At 46.8% G+C, this 21,904-nt stretch overlaps 1 protein-coding gene across 1 annotated transcript in view; it reads left to right on the forward strand.

The window, feature by feature from the left end:
* The window catches only part of SLIT1 (slit guidance ligand 1), a 123,343-nt gene that overhangs the window by 88,589 nt on the left and 12,850 nt on the right, over positions 1-21,904 (forward strand). Inside the window, exons 5-25 of the mRNA XM_081007573.1 lie at positions 2,639-2,710; positions 3,147-3,218; positions 4,578-4,649; positions 5,635-5,798; positions 6,597-6,744; positions 7,627-7,698; positions 8,007-8,078; positions 8,963-9,034; positions 9,966-10,109; positions 10,648-10,811; positions 11,276-11,299; positions 11,975-12,119; positions 13,506-13,580; positions 14,302-14,445; positions 14,626-14,769; positions 15,226-15,392; positions 16,808-16,940; positions 17,574-17,642; positions 19,472-19,543; positions 20,958-21,029; positions 21,517-21,588. Coding sequence (XP_080863699.1) covers positions 2,639-2,710; positions 3,147-3,218; positions 4,578-4,649; positions 5,635-5,798; positions 6,597-6,744; positions 7,627-7,698; positions 8,007-8,078; positions 8,963-9,034; positions 9,966-10,109; positions 10,648-10,811; positions 11,276-11,299; positions 11,975-12,119; positions 13,506-13,580; positions 14,302-14,445; positions 14,626-14,769; positions 15,226-15,392; positions 16,808-16,940; positions 17,574-17,642; positions 19,472-19,543; positions 20,958-21,029; positions 21,517-21,588 — 2,169 coding nt within the window. The remainder of the gene's footprint in view (positions 1-2,638; positions 2,711-3,146; positions 3,219-4,577; positions 4,650-5,634; positions 5,799-6,596; positions 6,745-7,626; positions 7,699-8,006; positions 8,079-8,962; positions 9,035-9,965; positions 10,110-10,647; positions 10,812-11,275; positions 11,300-11,974; positions 12,120-13,505; positions 13,581-14,301; positions 14,446-14,625; positions 14,770-15,225; positions 15,393-16,807; positions 16,941-17,573; positions 17,643-19,471; positions 19,544-20,957; positions 21,030-21,516; positions 21,589-21,904) is intronic.

Below are 21,904 nucleotides of genomic sequence, written 5' to 3' on the forward strand. Positions count from 1 at the left end.
GAATTGTTGTTGCTGCTTACCAGGTGGTGTGGTCCAAACCCCAGATTGGCTCCAAAGCAGTAGGACTAGGTTGGCACAGCTGATGTGATTGCACCACGTCAGCCTCCTCACTGCCTCACCTCTCCCAGTTGGCAGCAGCAATTGAACTGTTGGAAGGCCCCACCATGGTCTCTGCTGCTGCTGCTGCTGCTGCTACATAGAGATTGGTGAGGGATCCCATCATATGAAAACCCTAGTGCTATTTTTAGCACCTCCTAATAATAAATTGCCTCTTTATAGCATACACCATTCGCATGTGGAATAAACTGAATGAATAGATAAATAAATGTGTCAATCTTTGGAAATGTTTTGGTCGCCCCCAACATTCACATATTACCAGGAAGTTGTCAAGCCTCTGATAACCCCACAGTGCCTGGGTTAGAGAGATGTTTCAGAGATGAATTGGAGAGGAATACGAAGATGAACATATTCTCAGCTCTAAGCCTTTTCATCTCATGCTCCTTAGAAAAGGAGTACAGTCATTAAATTTTTTTTTTTTAATGGATGTACCGTGCTATATTACAAGCAAAAAAACACACCTTTATTGATGAATTGGAAGAGCCGCAAAAAGATTCCATTGAGCACATGGATTGATAATATGGACAGATTAGCTACATATGAACGAATTGTATGCCGACACAAATTAAGAATGGATAAATATGAAGAAATCTGGAATGAATATTGAAGTGATAAGGTGGATAGTGGAGGGAAGTGGGGGCGGAGAGAGAGGTGGGAAAATATTGTTAAAAGGGGGCAGTCATAAGTATATCAGTGTATTTAAATCTGAATTGTCAAATTGTGTTATTATTGTTATTATGGTTTTTGTTGTAGTTTTTTGTGGTTTTTTTGTATCGAAAAAGTGATTAAATAAATTTTAAAAAAATACCTCGTGTTGCGTTTGCTTCAGGTTGAGCGTTTTCAGGTTGCGTCCCACGGCAACCCGGAAGTACCGGAAAGGGTTACTTCTGGGTTTCGCCACTCGCGCATGCGCAGACACTCAAAATGACGTCACACGCATGTGCAGAAGCAGCCAATCGCGACCCGCGCACGCACAGATGCGGGTTGCATTCTGCTCGGGTTGCGAACGGGGCTCCGGAACAGATCCTGTTCACAACCAGAGGTACCACTGTAGTGGGATCTTGGGGTGTGGGCCAGAGGGAGGGAGGCTGAAGAAAGTTGCTTCCAAAACACGTCCTCTGAGAGAAACATGGCTCTGCGGGCAAAAGTTGCACAGCCGCTGCAACGTCCAGTCTAAAGGAGTGTTGGACACTCATTATAAACAGTGGAGGGTTTTTAATGATGCCACTTAGCTGGAGAGGTTGGTTGTTAGCAGAAGTGTGGAGAAGAAACCAGGATGTCATGCATACTTCCTTTCCCCAATGCTATGTGTCAAGTCTGAAGAACCGCTGTTCTGTCTCAAAGGTAACAGATTGAAGAGGTGACATCAGTCAGCAATGAAAGAGCTTCTGCTGCCCTCTCCTGGTTAGGATTGAGCTGTACTGTGGCAATCCTACTTTCTTCCTGCTCTTAGATTGCAGCTGTTATTTTCAAAAAAGGTTTGCAAGGGTGGTGGAGCAGGCTGTGTGTTTGTGTCCACAATAGCGTGTGTGCACATGTGTGTGTGTGTTAGTCTCATGATACAGAAATTTATCAGAAGGCACCTCACTGATAAGCATCAGCCATTACAGGCTTGCACAAAACAATTTGGAAGTTAGGAAATGGCAGCAAGGCAATTAAAAACCATCACAGCTTGTGCTCTTTTAAGTTTCCACTCAGGTACTCTGTGTGTGTGTGTGTGTGTGTGTGTGTGTGTGTGTGTGTGATGCATAGAATTGGCAAGTATCTTTGTTAATAAATCAGCAGTCACTGGGCATTTCTGTTCTGAGGATGCCTCTACTCCCAGGGTTGGGAAAGGCAAGTGTCAACTGTCCACTCCCTTCTCTCAGCCCCTTCATGACTCTTGGTGAGATACAAGGGGCCAGCAGGGATACTGGATGAGGCATGCTGTGGAATGAAGAGCTGGAAGAGGTTTTGCATCTGATAAGACCGCGGTGTGACTCACCTTGTTTCTTGCATGCAGATGCCAGAGACTGGAATATGCATCTTCATTGTCCATTAGGTCACCTCCTTTGCTATTTTTAAAATGGACTACTGGGTTGCTTTTGTACCTTGCCGTAAATCAGGTGGACACTGGATGTTTGAAAACATGCATTCTTATTTAAATTGCTTAAGGTATTCAAACCACAATCAGTCATCTCATCTTGCTGCCATGACAGAAGTGGCATGAGATGAACCACTCATTATATGAAAGGGGCACAGAATATAATGCTGTTTGCTGTGCCAGTGTCCTGGGGGGGTGTTTGGTGAAAAGAGCAGTATTTTGGGCCACACACAGCACCTCTTCAGTGCCAGAGCTCACTCTGGTGCATATAAAACAATAAGGGTGGTCATGCATCTGAGCATGTGCAGAATATTTATTCATTGCTGCTTAGTATTCCCCTGCTAGTCCTCATAACCTGATGCCTCACTACCTTGCCAACCCCCCGTACTTCATTGTCTCTCCACTGACAGATGGCTCTCTTAAAATTATCATCTGCAGGGACTTGAGCGAGAACCTCCTTCTGGCTGTTCCCAGGAAGGCGTTTCGTGGAGCTACTGATCTCAAGAACCTGTGAGTGACCAGGCCCAGCAGGGCAGTGGATAGGGAAGCACAGCATGCCACATTGGCCTGGAGAAATTGGCATTATGTTTCATGCATGCACATATTGAGGTCATAGGGCTAGCAACTGTGTAGAGGAAGATCTCAAAAGTTCCTTCTACAACAGCAAATACTAATAGGATAATAGCAGTGGGAACGTTTCTCACAGATACATTGCAGTGCCTGTTGTGCCCCAAATCATATTTCCCACCCACCCATACCTATCCCTCTCCTCCTCTTGGCTACTTGCCGTTCTCCAGTGCTACTTATGCATACCACAAAGTCCTCCAGCATTTCTTCTCCTTTCATTGAGTGCAGCAGATTGGTCTTTGTGTCGAGATTCCTAGATATTGGTCTGCCAGCGCAGCTATTGAGAACAGGTATATTAATCTCCTCTTTCATCACTCAGACAACTGGACAAGAACCACATCAGCTGCATTGAGGAAGGGGCCTTCCGTGCTCTCCGTGGCCTGGAAGTTTTGTAAGTGTCTCTGGGAGGGCTCTGTAGAAGGTTTGTCCCATCGGGCTGGATGGAGAGCCTGCCTAGAGAAGCATGACTGTAGTAGAATTCAGCTCAGTTGATGGGAGGGTGGTCTGGAAGCACCCTGGGGTTAGGGCTAACTCTTCACAAGAAACAGTGCCCACCCCTAAATGTGGGCAAAGAGTCTGTTTTTCTCTATAGCTTTATCACTGGTGTATGATCTGCTGGCTCAGGTGGCCATAGCCTTATCCCCTTCAACACCCCACTCCTGGCCACTATTCATTTGTAGGCACCAGGCCACATCAGAAATGTTTTTAACTTAGAGTGTATATCCTGAGATTCCCACCCATGCTGGTAACATACAGGGTCCAGGTAGCATTCCATCTCCCCAGAAGGATGGAGGTCTTTTGGCATTACACCGATTCTGTATCAGTCGCAGTGCTTCCCAGCAGAACTGAAAGTGCTGTTTTCCACCTTTAGAGCCCTCATTGGTTTGGGGCTAAGTTATTAGAAGGAGAAGCTGTGCCTGTATGAACCTACCTTTGCTTTAAGGTGGATATCAGAAGCCCTACTTGTTGGCCTGCATTTGAGATCATTTAGATTGGTGGGAACCAGGAACCAGTGCCTTCTCAGTGGTGGCCCCTACTTTATGGGATACCCTCCCTAGAGAAGTGTTGATAGGTCACTTTAGCTTCAGTATTTAATTTGTTTTGAACTGTTTTTAATGTTGAATTTTAAATTGTTTTCAAAGGGCGGGTGATAAATCAATACAACAACAACAACAGTAATAATTAGTAATAATTGCCCTACCATATTACTATGCAATTGTGCATAGGATTGTAGCTTAAGAGGGGTTTTAAAATCCCAGTGGTGAAAACAAAGCAAAACAAATAACATTATACCTGGTCTGGTTTCAAAAGTGATCAAGTGACAACCCAAAGCCCAGTAGCTCCCCTTGTGCAAACCACTGGAGCCTGGTCCTGAGCTTACTAATGTCAGCGGGGCCTTCCTCCCAAGCTTGAGGGGAGTGTTGGGTCAGATGAAGGTAATATGCATGCAATCCTGGGGAAGCTGGCCTATTAGTCAATGTAACTTTTCTTGCTAAGGGGTGCCCTAAAATTTACCTGTTGATCTGTCATTCTAAGATCCTCTGTTGTAGGGGTGTGTTAGAACTGGCCCTTGCTTCTCCCATGCTGCAAATGATTTTGAAAATAAGATGTGCTGTCAATCTGAGAAGTGTCACATGCCACTCTGTGAGCATTGTTTGTTTGTGTGTACACTGCACACACAGCCAGATGAAAGGACAAGATGTTTCTCTCCAGTGTTCACTGATGCTCTTCCTCTTCCTCCTTCCTGCAGGACTTTGAACAACAACAACATCAGCACCATCCCCATCTCCAGCTTCAACCATATGCCCAAACTGCGCACCTTGTGAGCACATGATGAAGCAGCCCAAGGGCGGGGTGGGATTGGGGGTGGGGTGGAAGACCGCAGACTGGACATTTCATAAAGCATGGTGGGCTGGGAGCTACCAGTCCATACAAGGAATCCTGGTGGCAACTTTTCACTTTTAGGTCCTGCAGATCTCCCTTCTTGGCACTGGTGTTTTCATAGTAGGTAATGCCTAACCCTGTGCCCAGGATCCCAAAAACCTGGGGCCCTATGAAGATGTGGGGTGCTGCCCCCAATGGCAGAAAGAGCCACAGCTCTGTTCATAGAGTTGTTGGTTCCTTTAATGACAAGGTGTATCATGGGACAGAAAGGGGTGGCATTAATGTGGTGGGCAGGACACTGGGTGAGAGCAATCCAGTCCATGGAATGCAGAGTAAAAAAAGAGGTAAAGGTAAATGACCCCTGACAGTTAAGTCCAGTCACAAACAACTCTGGGGTTGCGGCGCTCATCTTGCTTTACTGGCCGAGGGAGCCGGCATTTGTCCATAGACAGTTTTTCCGGGTCATGTGGCCAGCATGACTAAGCCGCTTCTGGCGAAACCAGAGCAGTGCACGGAAATGCCGTTAACTTTCCCACCGGAGCAGTACCTATTTATCTACTTGCACTTTGACATGCTTTCGAACTGCTAGGTTGGCAGGAGTTCTCCCCGTCGCAGGGATTCGAACCACCAACATTCTGATTGACAAGCCCAAGGCTCAGTGGTTTACACCACAGTGCCACCCGTATCCCAGAATGCAGAGTACTAAGGCCCAAATCCCACAGCTTCAGATCCCTATTGGACTGGACTCTCCTTCCCAGGAAATGTCCCCACATTTTCATTCCAGCTCAGTAAACCTAAGTCTGTCTCTCTAGAAATGGCTTTACCTACAGTATCTATGCAGGTGTCTCAAGAGGTAGCTGTGGAAAGACAGTGATTGATGTTTCTCTCCCCCCCCCAACCTTTCCTCCCCTGGGTCCCTACAGCCGCTTGCACTCCAACCAGCTCTTCTGCGATTGCCATTTGGGTTGGCTTTCCCAGTGGCTGCGCCAGCGCCCCACAATTGGGCTCTTCACACAGTGTGCCGGCCCTGCTGCCCTCCGTGGCCTCAATGTTGCAGAGATTCAGAAGAATGAATTCAGCTGTTCAGGTGAGTGGCATCTATGGGGTTCCAGGGAGCTTTGCAGACCCCCAGAATCACCAGAAAGAGGCCCCTTCTGCCTTCAGATTCAAGGCATATCAGCCCTGGAACCAAAGGGTTAGTGAAACCTGCCACAAGAGACCATTGGTCTCTCAAATGAACACAGACCCTCTTACCACGACACATTAGTTTCGGGAGCTCTTGTGTCTCGTGTGCAGGCCATGGTGGTTGCATGACTGCAGCCTGGACTGCAGAAATTGCTTTTCATTCTACAGAAATTCTTTTAAAAGCGTTGTCTCCTTTTATCCTGCATTTTTCTATTTCTGACAGTGTGAAGCTATCAAACCATTAGTGCTGCAAGCTGCCATCTTGAAAGATGCCCGCTTGCTCCCTGCACCAGCCTGTACTCTTTATGCAGTTTTCCTCCTCAGCGTTGTGAAATGGTGCACCATGCTGCCCTTTCTGTCTCATGCTCATTTGTGCACTTGCCCTCCCCATCACACTGTCCGTTTCTTGTCTCTGCTGATTTGAACTATCAACCTGTGTAGCAGTTCTGCATATGTATATGCCTGCATATGTATTTATCTCTACGTGTAAACATCTGTGGAGAGGGGCTGAGAGGAGGGCGTGCTGTGGCCCAAAGGCTCTCTAGCTGCCCTGAAGAAAGTACACATTCCAAAACCCCAAGAGACCACAATGTTCCACAAGCAAAGAACAGGTAGGCAGGGCTAGGGATGCCCTGCAGTGCCGTGGGTTGCAAGCCCTATGCAAAGAGGATGCACTAAGCTTCTGCATTCTTCTCTGCAGGCCAGATGGATGCTACCAGGACCCAAATCTGCAGCTTTTCATCAGGTTCCTGTCCCGCCATGTGCACCTGCAGCAATGGCATTGTGGACTGTCGCGGCAAGGGGCTGACAGCCATCCCTGCCAACTTGCCTGAGACCATGACTGAGATGTGAGTGGATACTAGGAACATGGTGGGAAGGCAGGGGGTGGTGGGACCTGAGCACTAGCACCCTTCCTAATCACATCTACTCTGCTTGGGTGATCCTGTCTCCTTTGGCTAGTATTGATTCAGCTGGTATTGGAACAGGGAATATATTGTTGCCTAAGGAGCACCATAGGGCAATTCTCAACTGTGACCTTCTGTCAGGGGTGGGGAACCTCTGGCCCATGGACCAGATTTGGCCTGCCAAGCCATTTCACTCAAGCCATATGCATGATGTGAGGACAGGGCATGACTGAAAGGGGCTTTCCAAACACCCCACAATCAGCCAGTTGCCATGTGTCTGGGAAACGAAGCACAAAGCACTTTGAGAGGCGTGTGTCCAGCATTTCCCAAGCACCAAGCATGTGACTAGCAAAGCACTCTGCACAGTGCTTTCCCAAACATCTGACAATCACCTGGTTTGGGCATTTGGGAAGTGCTGTGCAAAGCTTTGACAGGTGTCGATCACCTGATGCCATTATGTGTCAGGTGACTGGCATATGGGTGGCCCTACTGACTGTTGAAGTTGGCCCACAAGGGTAGGGGGAGATAAAGATGTGGTCCACTGGTCCATAAAGCTTCACCACTCCTCCCTTATGCGGAGATGACTCTAGTTTTTGCCAGTCCCTTTTGTGGCTAAAAGCTGTACCAGGATCAGAGATTTCTGCTTCCAGAGAACTGGGGGAGATGTGCCAAAGTGAACTATCCAGGAATACAGCTGTCTGCCTACTCTTGGGGACTACCTCCTGCCTGATCTCTGTGGCATCCTTGTTGGAAGAGACGGCACTTCAGTTACTCCCATGGTGCAGTCAAGCTGATTTGCTTTCTTGTGTTCTGTTTCCCATGCAGACGCTTAGAACTGAATGGCATCAAGTCTATCCCACCTGGAGCCTTCTCATCTTATAAGAAGCTACGAAGGATGTGAGTGTCTTCAGCCAGAGTGAACAATGCTGGGCTTGATGGACACATAGTCTGTGCAGGCCTAAGGCAATACCTTCTGTCTAGACGTGATATGGGCAGAGGGGAAGCAGGTGTTGCATTGCAAGGTGTACTCGAGGGAGCCCAGAGCTGTATTGGCTGATGTGCACCTTCATCTCAGTCCTGCTAAGGAACAGGAGTGAAGCCTTTATTATACTCTGTAAAGAACACAAGGTGGGAGAGGCACCTTCAGAAAAGGAAGGAGCTGTGACTACATGCATAGGAGCGTTAACTTTGTCTTTGCCTTTCAGAGACCTGAGCAACAACCAGATCTTGGAGATTGCGCCTGATGCCTTCCAAGGCCTGCGCTCACTCAACTCTCTGTGAGTACCCTCAGTGGGAGCAAGCATGGCAGACATTAGTCTAGGTGGGGAAGTGAAATGCCGCTTGCATGCAGCATGAGAATGTCCTTGCACAAGCTCCGCGCACCTAGCTCTACCACTGGCTATGTGCTGTGGCTTCCTGAATATGCCAATTCCAACTCACAGCCCCCTTGGCCAACATATTGCTTGGCCTTTCTAATTCCCAGGTGCTGCTGATAATGTTAGCATGTGTATTGCCCCACCCACCACACTCCCCCACCATCCACTGCACCAGCAAGTTAATGTGGCTCCATTCCAAAGAGCAATATGTGTCATGGTTGTCTTTTGAAATGCAATTTTGCAGGCACAGCTCCAGATGGCGAGTGTTTGCATGAAGCAGCTCTCTATGGTCCTGTGGCGATTTCAGCCTCACCATTTCAACCCTTCTCTTGCGAAGGTTTGCAATGGAATGAGCGAAACTGCTGCAACCTTGCAGGGAGCCACTTGACCATAGCTGTCAATTTTTCCCTTTTCTTGCGAGGAATCCTATTCGGAATAAGGGAATTTCCCTTTAAAAAAGGGAAACGTTGACAGCTACGCACTTGACACAGGCAGCTTGCCATGTGGAGCTGCGCCTACCTGGCTGTTTCAAGTGGCTGCATATGGCCATTTGCATATACGAACTGGGCCTCAGTGGGGACTTAAATCACATTTGAATCCAGATTCCCTGATGCTGGCATCATAAGCCAGCTGGCACCTCACAGTCTCATTATCGTTACAATCGCTATGTATGAAGGGTGAGCCTTGGTTCAGTTGTTCAAGATGGCCTCTTTCCTCAAGGCACATCAGGACTTAACCACTGAGAAACACTACTAATTCAAGCACTGGTTTTGTTTCTTTTCCAGAGTCTTGTACGGGAACAAGATCACAGAGCTGCCCAAAGGGGTATTCGGGGGCTTGTATGCACTGCAACTACTGTAAGCACAAGTGAGAGGGATAGCTAGAGGGCCATTTGGACATCACTATAGCAGGGGGCGAGTGGCAGTGTGGAAACCTTGATTCAGATGGCAAAGGGGCTCCAGACCTCACATCTGGCTCCCATACAATTTCAGCATACTTCTGTGCAAACCTGACAGCCCTTTATCTCTTCCCTGGAACCTGCAACTCTCCTTACTACTTAACAAGCCTTTTCTTCTTCCCTGCCTTCATCTTCCACACAGCCTGCTTCACTGTCCCCTGTGTCTTTCTACTCCACAATCCCATCTAGAGTTACTGTCTTCTCCCCAGCTTTAATCTTTGCTTCCCTCCTCATCTGCCTATATTCCTCATCTATACCAGGGGTCAGCAACTTGCGGCCCATGTGCCACAAGCGGCCCACAGGGGTCGTTTAAACAGCCCATGAGCCGCCCCTGAACTGAGCTGCCCACTCAGTGAGTCCCTGTGCACTGCACTAAACTGGAGCAGTGCAGAGTGGGGACTTGCTTCTGCTGTGCCGGAAATCGCGTCTGTGCAGATTCAGATGCCGAAAATCGCATCTGCGCAGGCACGATCTGGTCCATGGAGCAATCTCCACAGGAGTGAACCATCCCAGGCGAGGTAAACCTTGCCGACCCCTGATCTATACTATCCTTCCTTCTGTCCACCTCAGATTCAGGGAAGGGTTGTGGATATCCTCTCTCCTCACCTGTCTTCTTTGTGGCCATTTTGTTCTCTGACCTATTATCACTTGGTCTAGGCTGTGTGAGTAACATGCTGGGTGTTAGTTGAGTGGGTGGGATCTGCGGAATCCCCTGCTGTGAGCAATGGCCAAGAATATTTTTTGTGTGTGTGATAGCCACTACCACTACGACCATCACAACGTGCACACACACGCACTCTGATATGGTGTTTTGTGCTCCTTCACTCCAGGCTCCTGAATGCCAACAAGATCAACTGCATCCGGGCAGATGCCTTTGCTGACCTGCAGAACCTGTCGCTGCTCTCGCTGTACGACAACAAGATCCAGACCTTGGCCAAGGGCACCTTTGCCACCTTGCGAGCCATCCAGACTCTGTGAGTGCTGGCTTCTCTGACGATATGTCCAATGAGAACAGGGTTCTGTGGGAGGAAGGGAGGAAATGCCCTTGGAGAACTGGGGTCCCACTGAGAAGGCAGGTAAGATTCCGTGGCCAAGGCAGGAGATTACCACAGGGTCAGAGCTCTAGAAAGAGAGCAAAAAGCCTTGCAAGGCCATGCCTTTGCAACCATGTTCAAGACCGGCCTTCCTTAACTGCCTGTCTTCCAAACGTGGTTGCCCATAACTTGACTGGGGCTGAGGAAGTTGTTCCAAAAACATCTGAAGGGCACCAAGTTGGGGAAGACTGCCCTAGAGTGTAGAGGCTGGCCCAGGGCCATTGGCAGAGCCCAACATCCTGGCACCAAAGTGAGGTCACAAGGAAATGGACCACTTTGCCTTCGGGGTGCCTACAAGAGCATTCAGCATTATGCCAGCTAGAAGCAGCATCTTGGTTGCTAGATTTAAGGTTGCTCTGACAGCAGCCATCAGAACAACTCTGAAATTCAAGCTGCTCTTGTTTCTTTCCCTCTACAGCCATCTGGCCCAGAACCCCTTTATTTGCGACTGCAACCTGAAGTGGCTGGCAGACTTCTTGCGTGCCAATCCTATTGAAACAAGTGGTGCTCGTTGTGCCAGCCCCCGCCGCCTCGCCAACAAGCGCATCGGACAGATCAAGAGCAAGAAATTCCGCTGCTCCCGTATGAATGATCTTCTTCTGTAGGGCTGTGTATAGATTTGGGGATCAGGACAGAGCAGATATTGGATGTTCCCCTGCAGTTCATTACATACTTATTCAGGGATTCTGACATTAGCACCCCAGTGAAATCTAGGGGGAGATATTGTAGAAACATTCCCCCCCCCCAACTGAAACAACTGCAGTGTTTCTGTTCCCTTATTTTAAAAATTAACTCTTACATCTTGTGCACACATTGATGGCTGGTGGTGTATTTGTCTATTTTTCATCAGAAATACATATTAAGTTAATATGCATGATGTCATTTCTAAGCATATGTATCTGGATAGAAATATGCATTCTGTTTTAATTTCACACGCTGCAGTATATATACTCGTTCATACATGTTTGAGGAAGGTATGAGCAGCACAGCCTTTAATATCTTAAGTTTGCTACATTCAGATTAACACTGCATATTTCTGTTCACAGCCAAAGAACAGTATTTCATTCCAGGTAAGGGAGCCAGTATGGAGATGCTAGAATTTGCACGTGAGTTGCATGTGTATGTTTGCACTACTGGCAGAATGAGGTTGCAGCCTTGCAGGATTGCTGTTACGATGTATTTTTAATGGCTTGCATTAGATCCAGCAGTGGTGGCATGGACTGTTTGCAGGCACTGTGTCCTTCCAGAGGCTCAGAACAAGATCAACCAGTCTCTGTCTTTTATATCTACCTTCTCCATTTGCTGTAGCACAGGAGTGGCAAACTCAATAGGCCACAGGTGGTCCACAGCCAATTTCAATCTGTCAAGTCTCCACTGCTTCTGTCTACTTGATGGTGGTGCCACTTATTGGAGCCTTACTCTATGTACAGAAATTTCTGGCTTAATTATTCTGGCCAGCGGATTTATATATTTTTATTTATGAGTTCTGCATTCAACTGGGATCCCTGATAAAGCAGAGCTCCCAGATGCCTGGTGGCTTCTACTCACATTCAAGCAGCCATGGTAGAAGATCCCTTCAACAGGAGAAGGTCTGGGACTGGGTGAGCAGGAATGTTGGGAGAAGAGTGAGGCCTCATGCCCCCAGAAAGAAGGAATCCCCTTCCACAATATGCTTATGCAACAGTCCCAAGTATTCACACACACCTCTGTGTGCACACTTTCTCATTGCTTTCTCTTGGTGGCAGGTACAGAAGATTACCAGTTGAACAGTGAATGTCACAGTGACGTTGTCTGCCCCCCCAAGTGCCGCTGTGAAGCCAACGTGGTCGAGTGTTCCAACCTGAAGCTGACAAAGATCCCAGAGCGCCTCCCTCAAGCCACAGCTGAACTGTAAGTCATCATGCTTTGGCCATATCTAAGAACCATACTTCCTTCCTCACTATCAAAAACCGAGTACTCCTATTTGCTTTCCGTGTGGCTTTATTTACACAGTTGTAGATAGCAAATGTTGCTATTGTAGGGTTGCTGGTGTTTTGAGGACTGATCTCTGTGGCAGGGACACGGAGGCATTCTCTATGGTTTTTGGGTTTGCCCTCCCCCATCAAGCAGTGAGATGGAAGGACCTACTTGCTGATTGGCTCCCCCTGCTGAGGTACACCTGACCACCCAGACTGGGTCTGCCTGCCATCTGTGAAGCAGGATTTCATTTTAACTCTATAAAGCCCAACAAACATATGAAGAGCCCTGTTGTATCAGGCCAAATGTCCATTTAGTCCAGCATTCTGTTCTCACAGTGGCCTATGGGAAGCTTGCAAGCAGGATCTGACACAACAGTGCTCTTCCCACTTGTAATTCCCAGTGACTGGTATTTGGAAGAATGCTGCCTCTGACAGTGGAGGTAAGGGTTAAAAGGTTCCCTACATACTTGCGCTAACCATGAATCTATGAAACTCGCAGTTCTTTTTCTTAAGGTGAAAATAGAAGTGAGGGGGAAACTCCTTGTTGTCTAAATGTTTTTTCTCCTCATACTTAATTCATACTTTGAATCACTGCAGTATGTCCAATTCTTCTTCTTCTTCTTCTTCTATTATTATTATTATTATTATTATTATTATTATTATTATTATTATTCCCCACCCATCTGACTGGGTTGCCTCAGCCACTCATCTAAGATTCCTAACTTCTGTACCCAGTGTTCATCTTACGCACTGACAAAGCTTAGAACTTCTATTTCTGGTGCGTTTTTCATTCCAGTGCCTCTCCCTTCTGTAGTGCACTGCACTGCACCCAGCATCCCATATTGTGTACTAAATGGGTATCTGAAGCCTTTTATATGAATCATTTATTTTCCATGCAAGCACAGTGGAATGGCCCTTGGCCCTATCCAGTACTGAGTCTTTCATTGGGCCATTTCACCTTCTATTTCTATTCTATATTCAATTCTTTGAAATTATCTGTGTGTAGGAAAAGGGCACATTGTTCATGCGGACAAGTGGCTTTCTGCTGCAGATGCTTGATTTAGAAAGCTGGTGTGTATTGGCTTTCAAAGCCACATACTTACTCCTGGCAGAACAATCCATTCGCATTACGCTTTATATTCTGATAAATATATGCACATTTTTATACACAGGGATTAACTCAGAACAGAGTGGAAAGAATGTGTTAAGCAATGCAAAGTTAGTTTTCAGAGATGGGCCTAGAATACACATATATTTTATTTTATTCACTGCTTTGCTTTCCGAGCTGTATGCTTACAATCCTTTATTTCTGTTGCAGGCGGCTGAACAACAATGAGATCACAGTGCTGGAGGCCACAGGCATCTTTAAGAAGCTCCCACACTTAAAGAAAATGTGAGTATGTGGGTAAGGGGTTCTCATAGCAGAGGAGATACTCCAAAGACCTCTTGTGCACACAAGATCTGGGGAAAAGGAGGCGGCAATATGAACAGGGCTTAGAGTGCAGCAGTATTCCAACAGGAGCCAGATATTTCTAATGCAAGAGGCTGACATGTATGCCTAGAATGGAAAGGCCAAACTAGAGGTGACCTTTGCCACATTGCTTGGTGTTGCATAGTTGATTTTTAAAAGTTGAACAGCTGGCATAGGGGGGCCAGCCAGCTCAGGACAATGGTGTGGAGTGAGGGGAGCTTTGACCCAGTGCTGGAATTGCCCCCCTGCCACCTCAACTGCTGTTTACAAGGAGAATAAAGCTTCCATTGACATCAGTGGGAGCTTTCCTTTCAGTGCAAACAGCAGGCACAGGAGGGAGAAGATTCTGATCGAGACTGCCAGGGGCTACACGATGGGCCTTCAGAAGCAGAAACAATTTTTTTAGAGGAAGTCAAAGGCTTAAAACTAAACATATGGCATACATTCAAAGTGGGTGCAGCAGGCGCAGGTTGCAGAAGAATTAAAGAGAGCAAAATAAAACCAGCGCTGTTGGAACTACTACAAATATTCTTCATTTGTCTCTGTTGGAGAGAAATGCTCCTTGTAGGCTGCGCACTGAGTTGAGAAAACTTTCTGCATGCTCCTGTGTTCTACTATCACTTCATGTTCCTTGCTTTCCCAGAAACCTGAGCAACAACAAAGTGTCAGAGATTGAGGATGGAGCCTTTGAAGGGGCAGCTTCAGTCAGTGAGTTACACCTGACGGTTAACCAGCTGGAGTCAGTGCGCAGCGCCATGTTCCGGGGCCTCGATGGGCTGCGGACCCTGTAAGTTGGCCTAACTGGGGTTGTTGGCCTAACTGGGGTAGGGAAGATAGGAGAGAGCAGCAGCGGTGGGTTGTCAGTATGCAGGAGGAGTAGCAGGGTGGAGAATGCTGTCAGGCTCCTTTGGCTTTCAATGGGTAGTTTGTAGAACGGGCTTCTTCCCATTCTCTGTCTTCCTTCCAGGATGCTGAGGAACAACCGCATCAACTGCATCCACAACGACAGCTTCACGGGACTGCGCAATGTCCGCCTCCTCTCGCTGTACGACAATCAGATCAGCACCATCGCACCTGGGGCTTTTGACACGTTGCAGTCACTCTCCACGCTGTGAGTTGCGAGGCAGGGAAATTCTAACCTATTAACTAACCCGTGAACACGCTCAGTCCTCTATCCCTTGGTGAGAGCTGTCTGCACGGTGTAGGCCACTCTGCTACCCCACCTTGATTGTAGGGAGGATCCATAGCTCAGGAGTAGAACCCACACTTTCTATACAGCAGGTCCCTACTTTAATCCTTGGCCTCTCAAAAGCGCTCCTATGTAGCAGTATTGGGAAAAATCTGTCCCTAAGACTTTGGAGGGGTGCTACCAGTATTGTAGACAAAACTGAGCTAAGCAGATCAGAGGGTTTGGCTTAGAATAAATCAGCTTCCTGCAAACGTAGACTGTCTGGCCTATGTCTTGAAAGGGAGAAGGTGATTGAGCCCTACCTGCCTACAAGCCTTTGCTAGATTTTCCTGTGTTTGCCCAGTTTATTTATCTCCCTCCTGTACCCCTCCCACCCAGGAACCTGCTGGCTAACCCCTTCAACTGCAATTGCCGCCTGGCCTGGTTGGGCGACTGGCTTCGTAGGAGGAAGATTGTGACTGGGAACCCCCGCTGCAATAATCCGGACTTCCTACGCCAAATCCCACTGCAGGATGTGGCCTTCCCCGACTTCAGGTGTGAGGAAGGTAACTCACAGGCTCTCAGTGGGGATGAGGAGGATGGGGAGGGAGCAATTAAGCAAACTGAGACTATGATTGTATAGCAGGTGTATCTCCCCACAGACCCACATAAGGCCCTATTTGAGTTTCCACTAGCAGACCAGTTGGGAAGGCTGTTGTGGTTGAACGAGGTTGATACTCCCATTAAGCCATAAATGTCCAACCCTTTTCCCTGTCCAGAGTTGTTGTAATATGAATTTAAACCAACAGAGGGCACACAGGAAGTCATTACGGAAAATGGGAATGCCATGTATTAAGCCAGATTTTGAAAACGCTGAATGTCCATTAGCCCAGGCTGCACAGTGTGTGGAAAGTGCCTTGGCCCTCAAATCTTGCAGTAGCAGTTCACACATGGAAATGAGTTTCCTCACACAGATCAGCTGAAGTGGGAGAAACCCAAAGGCTGCTGTAAAGGGCAAAGAAGACTGCAGCCACTAATGAAATGATGTGGTCGCCCCATTCTGAAAAGTTGTGGGAGATTTAGGGTGTGTGTGTGTGTGTGTGTGTGTGTGTGTGTGTGTGTATGCATGTATGTCTTGCAATCTTCTTCTTCTCGTACTGTCTCCTCAGTTGGCATGGCCTTTTTTGTTGTCCCAGCATGGGCACTGGTCAAGCTCAGCAGCAATTACATGGACATGCCTAGCAGTTTTTGTATTGCCTGGTGGCTTCAAACTAGACATAAACTGAAACATAGCACAAATCTTGTCAAGGATGCAGCAGGTCCCCACTTATGTAAGGGGCTGTGCTGCCATGGTTAGGAGTGGTCTCAAGGTGTGTCCCCCCCCAAAGTCAATTAATTGGTTAAAAGCAAGGCAATTTAATCAGCTATTTAACCACTCAGTATAAATAAGTACAGTATCTTAATGCAGGAAATATTTTTGGAGATGTTTAACACAGCGCCACTTTACCAAATAGGTAAATCATTAACTGTCTAGCAAATCATCTTAAGCCGTTGGCCCTGGTCCAAACAGCAGCTTCTGATATGGTGCATCTATGCAGGGTGTGTAGGGGTGGCTGCTGTGGGGGGGGGGGGAATTAACAGCTCCATAGCTTTTCCCATGTGCTTCTGAGAATTGAAACCCTTGTGTAAATCAATAGGAGGACATAGATGTCAAAGGGACCTTTCACACTCTTTCCAATTAAGAGCTGCGTTTTATTTGCAATGAATTAATCACACCAGTTGATTAATATTCTCAGTTCTAATTGCTGCTGATGCCTTTGGCCCTTTGATAAAGTGGGACACTTTATAATGGTGATATAAGGGCAGACTGAAATCTAGATTTCCCTGGAGAAACATAGGATAATGTCTGCTTTCAAGATCTCCTATTCCATCACCATGCTGTCTCTTTCCACTGTGAACCCTTTGGCTTGTGCCTTGGCAGGTCAGGAGGAGACAAGCTGCTTCCCACGCCCTCAGTGTCCCCAGGAGTGCACTTGCCTAGACACTGTTGTTCGCTGCAGCAACAAGCACCTGAAATCCCTCCCCAAAGGGATCCCCAAGAACGTCACAGAGCTGTGAGTAATGCTGCCTGGGCCCTTCTGCTGACGCTGCATCCGGGAAGAAGGGGCAATGTGGGAACTGGCAAGTTGCACCCATGGATGAAGGGGCTGGGAACAGCCAAGTGAGGGGCATGCAGCTTTACACCTTGCACTGTTCTGCAGATCATCCTCAAAAGCTAAACACTGATCCAGTGCATGCCACATTCTCTGTGGGTTCAAAACTGGAAGCCACTGAACTCTGAAGGGATTTTTTATTTAGGGGAGTGAGTTCTGTGGCAGGTGGAAGGGGCCTGTAGTACTGTTATATTACTCTGCAGCGTTAATGAATCCAATGTTGATACCCAGCGTTGATACCCTAGAATCAAACATCTGGAAAACTGGAAGAAAGCAAGGCAGCCTGAGACAAACATAGTTTCAGATTTAGGAGAGCCCGTATGCCACCCTGTTAGAAATACAGGCATTTGCAAGTACAAGATAACTCAGATGGTTCTCCCTTAGCTGGCACCATTAACAGAGGAGCAGGGGCAGTGCTTATTCCTAGTTATAGCTTCTAGGTTTAGAGCCCTTTGAACACCATTGTTGGAAGTTTAACAGTCCTCTCCTGAATTGCTGCTGTGACCTCTGATGCATCCTACATTGTCCTTGCAGCTACTTGGATGGCAACCAATTCACCCTGGTTCCTGGACAGCTCTCCACCTTCCGTTACCTACAGCTGGTGTAAGTATCTGAGAAGAAGTGGCCTCGCGTGGGTCCCCGAGAGCTTGCCATAGTCTTTTTTCAGAGAGGCAGGAGATGGGCTGTGGCCTTTTCTCAGACATTTGTGCAGCATGTCTGTGGAAATTTTTAGACCAGGCCTAGGTGGGGAGTGGTGCAACTCGTACCTTAGTGGACACTGATCAACTGATTTGGCTCACATGATATCAGCCTTTGACCAGTACAGAGGGGCTGGTTGGGGGTACAGGAGATCTTTGTGGAATCAGGTGACCATTCTGTTTTCAGAATAAAGAGAATAAAGCAGGTTCAGAAAGGCCAAGTGGCACCCAGATGTTGTATCTCCCACCTGGTTCTTCCATCAAAATGCAAAAAAGTCTTTTCATTAAAACACACACATACCATAGAGCTAAATGGAAGCAGAGAAGCTTCTGAAAAACAACAAGAGCATAGTCAAAGAAGCTAGCATGGAGGATAAGAAATAATTTTTGCCTAAGGGAGAATTTGAGGGGAGGCATAGGACCCATTCTGAATTACATAAAATTATGCTTAACATATTAGCTTGTACAGCTGAAGAGGAGGTGAGAGGTGTAAGGCAAGAAAATTAACTATTAAATGTTTTTAGATTTTAGTTGCCTTGGTTATGGGGTCAGATTCCCAAAAGAGGCTAAAATGCAAATGCCGTACAACTAAAAAAGCTGGATTCTCTTGAGCAAGGTGCAGTTAACTCAGCTCAGGATATTGGGTGAAGTAAATAATTCTAAAAATGCCATCAGTCCATCTGACTTGGGATTTGGAGTTCATCCATCTCTCTATTTACTTTGGTTTCCCTGGACATTAGAATAGCTTTGCTTTTCTGCTAAGGCACTGTGAGTCCTTTAGGAACTGATTTCAGTTCCCAAAGAGGTAGATTACCCTTCTGGCATCTCTCTCATATGTGGTTCCTGGAATTTTCTGAATGATAGCCTTTTCCCCTGCCCCATTGACCCCACCTCACTGACTTTTCATCTCAAATGTTTGTTTATTGCCAAAGGACCCTTCACAGTTTATTTTATTTGCTGGCTGTTGAAATGCAGCTGAGTCTAAGTCTTAAGTACACTGACTCCAAGATTCACTCCATGCTCTGCAGGTCATCTTGTGGCTTTCCCTGGCCTTCAGAGCATGTGCACTGCTAGATTTCCTTCTTCCTACATGATACAGTTTATCAAGATTCCTTTCTAGAGCACCAGACAGAGGAGAGATTAGAAGAATTAGCTGACATCATGCAGTCATCGGCCCAGAGCTGTTGCCAAAGGAGAAGGCAGATTTGAAGGTGCCACCAGGGCTGTATCTGCTGGATGTTCAGTCTGTGGAGCCACTGTTCACATGAGAGTGTCCTTAGATATGCAAAAGACTGTAGAGTTTGAATGCAGAAATCTGGGAAGGACAGAATTGTTCCATCCCTGTTTTCTCCAATGGAAATAAGGACATCCCATTCCATAATGATTATTTTACTATTTTTACCCCACACATCTTATTGGGTTGCCCCAGCACTCTGGGCAGCTTCCAACATACATTTAATAATAAAACATTAATTTTTAAAAAAAAATCTTCCCTGTACAGGATTGCCTTCCAGTGGCTTGGAGGTTGGATAACTCCATATACCCTCCAACATTTCTCCAATGAAAATAGGGATATCCTAAGGAAAAGCAGGACATTCTGGGATCAATTCAGAAACCAGGATGGCTTCTCTAAATCAGTGACTTCCCTGGAAAATAGGGACACTTGGAGGGTCTGTTCTATAGGAAGAGAGAGTTAAATGTGATGTGAGCTTGCACAGTGCTTTTGTCTTACAGGGATCTGAGCAACAACAAGATCAGCTCTCTCAGCAACTCATCCTTCACCAATATGAGCCAGCTCACCACTCTGTGAGTGCCCAATACAGCATTTGAACAGCAGATCAGAAAGGGAGGATGTCCTACTGCCTCCAGCAAAAAGAGGCCTCCTCTACAGGGAGAGAAATGCCTTTTTAAATGACTGATGTTACAGTATACTGGCTTATACTGTGCAAAGCAGGGTAGAAATGCCATTGATCCCTGGGGTCTACTGCCGGGCCAAAGAGAACATCAATTGATGGGGTGGCAGTTGCTGGTTCCAGCTAACTAAACAGGAATGCATGCCTCCTGCAATTCATTCTTGTCTACAAGGTGTTCTGTGACAACAACTACTTATAATCTGGAATTTGCTTAAATCCATGTGACCCATACACATGTACTCGTCTGTTCCCATCCTGATATTAGCTTATAAATCCTAAAGCTGCTACATCATCATAAACGTTAGGTTAGGAGGTTTCTTTCTGTTCTATTGACTGTGGTGTTCAGTTTCTGAGTTCCAAGCTTAAGGGTCAACCAGAAGGGCTAGAAACTTATTTTCATTTAAAAGACAAATATATGACTGAACACTTCAGTCAATAAATACAATTAAATTGTTTTCTGGCAGCCAGAGCCTTGAAATTACAGGATTTTAGTGGGATTTCAGTCATCCCAATTGAAAGGGGGCTGGTGACACATATTGTTGATTGATAATATATTTAAAATCATCTTAGCAGTAAATAGAATGCCACTGCTATTTAATTGAAAGACACCTAGCCATTAAAAAAAAAAAAAAGTTGAACTGAATAGTTGAACTGAGTTGAATAGAAGTAATGTAGAAAGTAAAAATCCTTCATTGGCCAGCAGACCCTATTATTTTCTGTGTTGCCATCAAAGTTGCAATTTTAGACTCATGCCAACTACTTGACGAATCTGGAGAGAGTATGAATTTCATGGGTTGTTAGCATCATCATTGAGTGGAATCTAACCATAACCCAAGAACACACTGTGCCCCAGTTTATGTGAGTTGCCCATTAGAGAATCTTGAAAGAAACAATGGCTTGGCTCCTAAGGTGTGCTAACTTAGGGAACTTCAGAGAAGGAAATTTTCCTGTCCCCCCCCCCCTACTGTGCCCGGCAAAAAGCCTGTCAGTAGGCTTGGTGGGGGTGTCTCCTGAACAATGGGGGTTTGGGCACAGAGGTTTGCTGGGGGAGGAAAGGCCAGGAGGGTTTCCTTCTGTGAATTTTCTTACATTAGCTTACCTTAGGAACTGAGTCCAATTTTAGGGAGGCCACCCACCCCACTTGCAGGAGAAGCATTTTTGATGGGCACAGGGAGCAGGAGGGAAGAAACTTTCCTTCCTTTAACTAATAAGGGGCTAGAGGAGGGATATCAGACAGTATGTGGGCTGGGGTTTTTTTAAGGAATGTGTGATGATTCAAACTCTTCCTTCTCTCCCCCATCCCTCAGGATCCTCAGCTACAATGCCCTGCAGTGTATCCCTCCCCTGGCCTTTGAGGGTCTCCGTTCACTACGGCTGCTGTAGGTACCTTGTGTTCCTGTATTCCCCTCTGCCCCTGTTCAAGGAGAATCCCCTCACTGGAGTCTGACTTTGGCCTAATTCCTGGGAAACTGTTACTTTAAGAAGTGAGCAGCCAGGCAATTGGTAGTGGAGGGAGAACAATGGGCTGAGGAACCCTCCACTTTCTTAGTTTGTGTGTGTTATGTGTCATATGGACATCCACTTTGCTCTCCTTGTTTCTTTGGCCAGTTAGGGCTCAGCCACACATCATCTGGGCACAGAGGAGGCAGTCTATCATAAGTCCGCGGGTTCGTAATCCAGTGCTTGACATATGATGCAGATGGTATAGGGGGAAGGAGTTTAAGTCTATAAACCCCAGTTCCTGACTTCCCTGGTTTTAGGCAGATCATGCTCCCCTAACCTTCTTAAAGGGTCCATCACAACAGGTAAGACAGGTGGGTCCCGCAGTCCAGGATACTGAAAATGCTGCTTGTGTTTTGTGCACAGGTCGCTCCATGGAAATGATATTGCTACACTTCCTGAGGGGATATTTGCTGATGTCATCTCCCTATCTCACCTGTGAGTAGTTGCATCAGTTTGAACACCCAGTCTTTCCTCTTGCATGAGAATCCCAGCTTGGCGCTACTACCTGATGCTCTGTGGGACAGTACTTGGAAGGCAAAAGCTAGAAAGCATCCTTTGTTTCCCGTTGTTTATCCACCAGGTCAGAGAATGATGCTAGGCAGGGGTAAAGCCTATTTTGATTTTGGTGTGATGGCTGCCTTGGCTGACATGATGGCAGACGTAGTGTGCTCTGCATGCTGAACAGCAGCAGGAACTAGTCTGATTCTGCTTTCTTGCAATGTTGCTGAAGTTCCTCCTGGCACCTTTTATC

Source organism: Podarcis pityusensis (genome assembly GCF_964106645.2).
Source record: "Podarcis pityusensis genome assembly, chromosome: 5".
Classification (NCBI taxonomy): Eukaryota; Metazoa; Chordata; class Lepidosauria; order Squamata; family Lacertidae; genus Podarcis; species Podarcis pityusensis.